The sequence below is a fragment of the Trypanosoma equiperdum genome (genome assembly GCF_001457755.1).
Source record: "Trypanosoma equiperdum strain OVI genome assembly, contig: ctg_1138, whole genome shotgun sequence".
Classification (NCBI taxonomy): domain Eukaryota; phylum Euglenozoa; class Kinetoplastea; order Trypanosomatida; family Trypanosomatidae; genus Trypanosoma; species Trypanosoma equiperdum.
Window position 1 is genome coordinate 9042 of NW_027123103.1, and position 7849 is coordinate 16890.

Sequence of the window (7849 nt, forward strand, 5' to 3'; positions counted from 1 at the left end):
ATGTTGCAAATTGTCTGCAAAATTCTTGCGAACGTTTCCTATTTATGTGTCGTAGTAGGTTATTATTTTCTTCAGCCGTGCCTTGCAATCGCACGGACTTTCGCAGGCAGCGTTTGTTTTCGCTTCGCTTATGGTTACCTGTACTAGTGTTATCAATATCCATAGTGACACCTCACCTTTATTGATGTTTCTCTTCACTTTCATTGTTCTCGCTATATTTTAGTGTATGCCTGCTATTTTATCCTGTAGGTGTAATCTGCATAGTTTTTTTGTAGTGAAAGGACACATTTTAGTTGGTCTCCAGGATGTGCGTTACACGCCTACTGTTAGTGTTACCTCATCGTTGCCGCAACGGATTCTACTTTTTGACATCGGTATGAATCTTGTGCTGTGCTGGGATGGTCTACTGTACACTGGCTCTCCTTTTGTCGCTGGACAGCTCATTCGGGTACTCAAAAGGAAAAAGGGGCCCCCATTTTGTTCTAGTTCAACGCCTCCATGATCAGCTATTGAACTCCTGTTTTTGTAGCAGTCTGTCGCCAGTGATTCCGCTGGTTGAAGCAGTGGCTACCATATCTGCTGTTCTTTATTGTAGGTTTTGCCTTTTCCAAGCTGTTCGACAATAAGTTGTGCGGAAATGAAGAGCGTTCACTGCGAGTAACAGAACCATTAGGACAATTGCCTTGATGAACATCTAGAACGTCTCGTTTGACTGTGTGTAGTATGCTTACTGAATTATATTCCTTTGAAAGTTGCCGCACTTCAATTCCTAATTTATGCAGTTTAATAAAATTATTACCAACTTATCAGCATAATCTATTAAAATAATCTAATTATGCCAGCGTGTACACAGAAAATAAATGTATGACACTTCGACATAAAAATTGCTGATATTTGTCATTAATGTATAGCGGAAGGTTCACCATCAAAAAAAAGATACGGTAGACGTCATCATTTCCGCCGTATAATTTATTCTTTTTCCGTTAAATAAGTGGCATAAATGGATCCTTTTATATAATTTCCTCCTTTTACTCACTGTATTTTTAGGTGCTCTTTCATTTAATTTCGCATTTTTGTCCCTTGTTTTATTCTGTTGCATCTGCAGATCATATAGCGAGTCCATCTATCCGGTATACTGTATCACGTCTTTTGGGAATGGTTTGTCCGTCATCTCTTTGTATATAATGATGTCCATTGTCATGTCTGTGGTTTAAGCTGCGCGTATTGCACCCCTGCTTTCTCCTTACTGTCTGTCAACCCCACTAACTTACTCTCATTGTATCCTCCAATTTATTTAACTTTCTTTTTTCGACAGTGTATTTATCATTTAGCATAACTTTTATTATAATATTTGTATATACACACTCACAATTCTCTCCAATAAATATAATAATTATTATTTTACTTACCCTCTTTCTATCATTCATTATTATTATTATTACTGCTCTTAATATAATATTTGTATATACACACTCATAACACTCTTCTATTATTATTATCATTTTTTATTAATGTTAATATAATAACTCTATATTTTATATCTATCAAACAAACAAATAAAGAATTATAAAACTTTTTCATAATTTACTTTACTTTTCATACCATATTGCCTTATTACTTTTCAGTCATAGGTTACACTCATGCACACATTAATAAAATTATTATCTTTGCATATTTCCAAAATTTTATTAATTTGTACATTTAGTAAGTGTTTTACACAAGTTTTAAAATATATCACATGTTGAAATGTTTTATTAAAGTAAAAAATTTCATGATTTTAATAAGTTTTAAAAAAACGCAAGCTCACAAAAGTAGCAGCCACGAGATCCAATTTCTTATTAACATGAGTACAGGAGTCTTTTCATGTTTTTTCATTTCACATGCATTCATATTTGAAGTAGAATTAAGTTTTCTTGTCAAAGCATTTATCCTTCTTTTTTAAATCATTTGCTTCAGATTGTGCTGCTTGTTTTTATGCTTCTGCATCTATGACGTACTTCTTTTCTCCATTTTCTGCAATTTCTTTGAATCATTCTTTACACTCAGCTCCTGTTCATTTTTTTGAAAGTTGCGTCAGTTTCGGTTATTATTGGTTTCTGTTGTTACTTTTTGTTTTGTAGCATCTTAATTTCTTTAGTTAGTGTTCGGAGTTTTTGTTGTTAGTAGTAAGTCAATTGCCCTAAAAGTTCGGCTACATCGCCGACTTTTGACAGTTTTTTGCGGCACCAGTTTCGTCGCTAATGAAATCATTGACGTTTGTGTCCGGAAAATAAGTGTTTAATTGTTTCGCTATTTCAGTTTTGTCATCATAATCTGCCTGTATTTGAGTTGTTATGTCAGACTTTTGAGGTCCCGTCGCTTTGAGTTTGAGAACGCATTGGGAGTAGACTTTTTTGAAAGTTTCGTCTGTTGAAAAATCGTCGCTGTCTTTAAATTTGTGTTCTTCGTTTCCCTTACTATGCTCAGGCATGCTTTGTGATCGCCAGAGAGCAGTGGTTTCGTCGTTTGCATTGTTTTTAGATTAGCTGTTGAAATAACACAAGGTCCGCCGAGGCCATTGCGAACAAGACCGGTGCGAATTCTGGTCGCCCTGATATGGTGCCTCCTTTTCCACTTTTTAGCAGCTTGTTATCTGTAAAACCATTAGTAAGTTCACAGTTGGAGAGCCCACAGACGGTAGCGCGGCCCTCAGTCGGTTCTACGCCGCCTTTATATCCATTGCCGTCGAAATTGTCCAGCATGGCCATTATCGCCATTAATTCCGATGCATCGAGCTTGCAGCACCGGGCATGTTGGGCGAAGTCGTCCGTTTTTTGCCCGTAAGCCTGCCCTGTAGTGTATTTCGTGAGCCAGCTGTGAGTGCCGCTCGCGAAGAGGTGGGCTACTATGTTGATGAACTTTTTATTTGCGCTTTCCGCCCTAGCTGCTGCACCCACAGCTGAAGCTGCTGTCAATACTGATGGCTTTCTTTGTTTAATGATTGCGCAGATTTATCTGTATAGTAAGTTACACCGGCTGTATGTTGATCAGCATAGATTTCATTATGGTAAATGTGACGTGAACCTGAGTCTGCAGTGACTGCCGCAAGTATGCAGAAGATGTTTCCGACGTCCTTACCATATTAGAAATTGATCGCTCCTGCAGATTTTAAAGCTGCTCTGCCATCGCGCATGCCGCCTTCTATTTGGCGGCAGAAATTGGTTCATCTTGTGCTGCGTTGGACTCGGTTAACGACAATAACAACGTTATGGCACCTATATCAGCAATTACATTTAACTTCATGGGTGCTTGCTGCTGTTGTACCACTATACAAACCTATCAGAACCTGAAGAGTGAAGTGTTTATCCCTAACTTTTTTCTTTCCGTTTCGTGCTGTCCTGTGTGTGGATGAGTAAGCTGCAGTATAATCGCTGTTTATTTATTGTTGTAAAGTACACCATTATGGCGCATTGATCATGCTTGCTGCATCATGCTGTTGCATTTTGTTCCTCTGACCAGATTCTGCTTTTTTGACAAACAACTGTAGTGTTCTTGCTTTTTACTTGCTGTACTTGTGTTTGTTTTCATTTTTTAAAACGCAGATCAGGAGTAACAGAAGTCCTAGATTCAGGTTAAAGGCTTATCCTTGTTAGATTGCTGCTCTTCACATCGCTACCGCAAGGTTTCTGCTTGTACTAATGTCTTTTTTTGGGCTGTTATCGTTTGCCTGTGATTTTCAGGAAGGGACACCGCACAATTTACTGATATACTCATAAGAATTATAATGGGTTGTTATTACCGTTGATGCTGTGAATTGCCCACAGAGATTAGGTAGTCATGACTCCATTCTTTCTTTCTAATTGCTTACACATCAATATCCACCTCCAAAAATGAATACAAATTTATTCTATAAAACTTTGTCGGCCAAAACGGGCGCTTAATGTGCATATCCACAATCAGAATTACAACTCCAGTTACTACAATCTATGCAGCAGCATCTACCCATTTTTGAGTTAAATACGGAGCATAAATTACTCCAGATGTATCACTTTGTTCGGTGCTTTTCTACCACAACTGCTGTTATTTCTTTCTGTTTTCCACTCCGTCCCTTTAGTCCTCTGTGGTCTTTTCCCCTGATAATGTAGCGACTCCTTTAGTCATGTGCACTGCTCTCTGTTTCTTTATAATTGCTCTGATCACTATCCCCTTATGTATGCTGATGCTCAAATTCTTTTCCGTAAAGCTGTGTATATTCCATTGTGTATCTCTCCATCATCTGCTCCTGTACCTCACTTGCCATTGCTATAAGTGCTTCTATTTTTTCTTTCAAATCGCTCTGTTACATTACTGTTTTATAATATCAGTGTATACGCAATCCTATTATTATTCTTACTCTTATACTATTTTAACTCTAAATTACTTCTAACATCCATAAAAATTAATAAACCAAATAAAAAAATTAGAATAGGACGCATTTTCTTATTGTGTCATTCTATCACCTTATTACTTTGCACTCATATGCCATAATCATACACATTGTAACATTTTTTCATATTTAGAAAGTTCTCACACATTTGCACATTTTCCAATTTTCATCAAAAAGTGTAACGATATATAAAAGTATATAAAATGTTACCGATTTCTTTCAAAAAAATCTTTTTCATAATTTTTCATGAGTTTCAGAGAAATCTTTCAAAAAAGTTGTTAGAGTAACAAGACTGCAAGCCAAAGAGGAGCTTTCTTCATAAGAAACGAATTGCTTCCTGTGGTATTTGTAGTTCCGTTTTTGCTATCTTTCTCTCCTCCCTCTACCTTTGTAGCCTCCTCCTTATCCACTACGCACTTTTTTTCGCCGTTTTCTGTAATTTCTTTACAGCCATCTTTGCAGTTATTTTCTGCTCCTTTTTTTTGGCATGTTGCGTCTGTTTCTGTTATTTTTGTGGTTGTTGGCTTCAGTACCTTTTGTTCCTTCATAGCGTAGCATATCCCTAGGGCTTTGCTATAGTGTTTGCTCTCTGCCAATTCTTGGATCGGCTTGTCAAGCTCCGCTATTTCTGTTGTTCCTTGAACTTTTTCAGTTGTCAATTTTTGTAGGAATAAATCTTTGATTGTCTTTTCCTTCGGTCCTAGAAAGCTTATCATGGCTTCTGTATCGGCTTCCGTCGGTTTGCTGTTGCCGCCGGTAGTAACCGCCTTGTACGTGGCTAGTGCGTCTCGTGTTGTCGCTAGGCCGCTGACTGTCGCCTCTGAAGGCAGGTCTTCCGTTACGGGCGCTAGTGCTTGAGCCGCTTTGATTGCCGCCGAGAGTTCGTTGGTGCCGACATAGCCTGTATTTTTTAAATTGTTTTTGTCTGTGTCCTCGTAGTTGCTGGCTGCTGTTGCGATCGTCACCTGCGTCGGTGCTGTCGCCGCGGGTTTGCGGGTTAGCGCCGATATTCCTAGCCAGTGATTGGTCGCGCCGCTGAAACCTCCTGCGCCGCTGCCGGCTTGAGTTGCGCAGCCCATGTTTGTCCCGGTTGCTACATCGGCTATGCTGTTGATGGTACCATGCACGTCAATGGTGATCTGCACGTTGTTGAAGTTAAAAGCCGCGTCGGGTGTTAGTGGTATCTTCGTCAATTCGGTGTAGGCCGCGGCGGCTTGCTCGATGTCGCTGTCTGTTGCCGCCTGCTTTGTGCATTTTGTTGGCTCTTTGGCTTCCCCTTTGATTACGACTGTGCACTTCTTTGCCGTGCCTCCTGCGCCGGTTCCTCCAGCTACTGCGTTTCCGGCTGCTGCCCCATCTTTGCCGGGTTCGAACGGTTGCTGTGCTAACATTGCCTCTAGTGCGGCTATCCTCCGTCTGATCGTTAGCGCTGCTGTGGCGTGCGTACGCTCTGCTTGCTCGATGTGCTCATCTTGAGCTTTGGCCCGTTGACCCGCCAGAGCGCTCAAAAAATGGTAGGCGAGGCGGTCCTTGGATGATCGCGCTGCGCACGCCGCTAACAAATACGCGTTTCTTTCCTCTTTCAGTTTTGTTAGCCTAAGCCTTGCTGGTCTTATCTTTTGTTCGATGGCTCCGATCACTTTGTTTAAGAACAATCGTTCTTGGCACGTGTTTGTTATCTTGGCCGCTTTGGTGTCGGTGTCGGCGGCTGATGCGCTCTCTTTGCTGTACACTATCGCCAGCACGGAAGCGGCTACCGCCAAACATCGTTGCTGGGCGTCCATCTCGTCTGAAAATTACTTAATTTTGGGGGGTAAGAATGGTCGATATGATTAACTTGCTGAGACTTCGCTGGCTGTCGGGTGCTGTGTTACGGCGGATTTTTGCCTTTAGAGAGATTCATCGCGGGGTTGCCCTGTTCCAGCGTTTAAAAAATAAAAATAAATTGTTGCGAAGACTGTTCCAAGTTAAGGAGAGACATGTAAAATTTATGGGGCTGTGAATGCTTAGGCTTTTTATTATTTGCTTGGCGAAACATTTAAGCGCTCATTCTTACGACCGACGCTCACTTCTTTAGTTAGTCATATTCACTCGCATTAGGCTTTTTGTTGCACTTCTTGTCGTTTTTTGGTCAAGTTCGCGCATTTACAGCCACTCTGAAAACAAAATCCTTAATAGATATTTACGCTTTCAACCTTTTTAGCCTCAGCTTCTTCAATTATGCTCTCATTCTCTTATGATTTGCTCTTGTCTCGACTCTATGATTCTATGTTACTTTATACATCCCGATTTTAAGTTGATTTTTATGGGATCATCCTGTCCGAGTAGTTTGTCAAAAAAAGTTAGTTTAGCCGAAGATTATGTGGGTTTATTTCTTTAAGTTCTGTCATTATGTGTCTGTTGGGTTTTATATCTAGTCTATAGCGTGAATAAAATTTATCGCATCTCGAAAATACAAGACACTTGTTTATGTCACGAAATTCATATCTTCTATTCGCTACCACCATTATTTAATACGAATTAACCATTACATGCTAACGACATAGCCACGTAGTGTTGTTTTTTATCAAAGAAAGGCGAGGCATATTTTGAAAAATTCACTCTACCTGTTTTGTGGACTGTTCTCGGCGTCTTCATATGCTAATATTTTATAATTGTCACCATTAAATGCGGTCCATTCTCGCTCCTAATATGCAGCACCTGATCACTGAGTTATGTAAAACTTCATCTACGGAACAGAATGGAATTTCCCTGATATCATTACAAACCCTTTCCAACTCATATAAGTATCACTTATCGCTTAATATTTTCGTTATGTTAAGGCGTTTCCATTTTTAGTCATTTTCTAGTTTTGATGACGATCCATGCGTTTTCCTCATTTAAAAATTCTCCTCTCGATTCTATTATATATTTTTACACAAATGTTAGAGCTTATTACTACATCTGATGAGAAGAAAACTTTGAAATTATATCACACTTAGTCACTCCCCTCCTTTCTACTACTCCACAAATGAATATTAAGATCTTCCATGAGAATAAAAACCACTGCCACTATGTCAGTTATTTCATCTACACACCTTTGAGTGAAAATTGAGGCATTACCTCCTCCTCATTATTTCTTACTGTGAATTAATATTTCTAATTATCTTGTTTAAATTCGTATTTTCCTTATTTTAAGTTGTCACTCGTTTTCTCTATTGATAATTTGGTGTATATAATTGTTTTGTGCACTGAACCATGTTGCCACCCCATACCTCCATCTATGACCGTCTTACATATGGCGATTCCCATCTCCATGTTTTTACGTGAGTATACGCATATTTCATAAACATCGCCCACTTTCTAATTTATAGTCTCCTTTAATAATATTCTTCGTGTCCTTTCAGTTCCTATTACTCACTCCTTTGCTGTCATTATAATATTCGTATATCCACACTCACAACA

At 39.3% G+C, this 7849-nt stretch overlaps 1 protein-coding gene across 1 annotated transcript; it reads right to left on the reverse strand.

The window, feature by feature from the left end:
* Positions 1–4683: 4683 nt before the first annotated feature.
* On the reverse strand, positions 4684–6189 carry TEOVI_000539000 (uncharacterized protein; the record flags this gene model as incomplete). Its single annotated transcript, XM_067220374.1, has 1 exon — positions 4684–6189. One exon carries the CDS (start codon positions 6187–6189, stop codon positions 4684–4686), a length of 1506 nt encoding a protein of 501 aa, XP_067076475.1.
* Positions 6190–7849: the final 1660 nt, after the last annotated feature.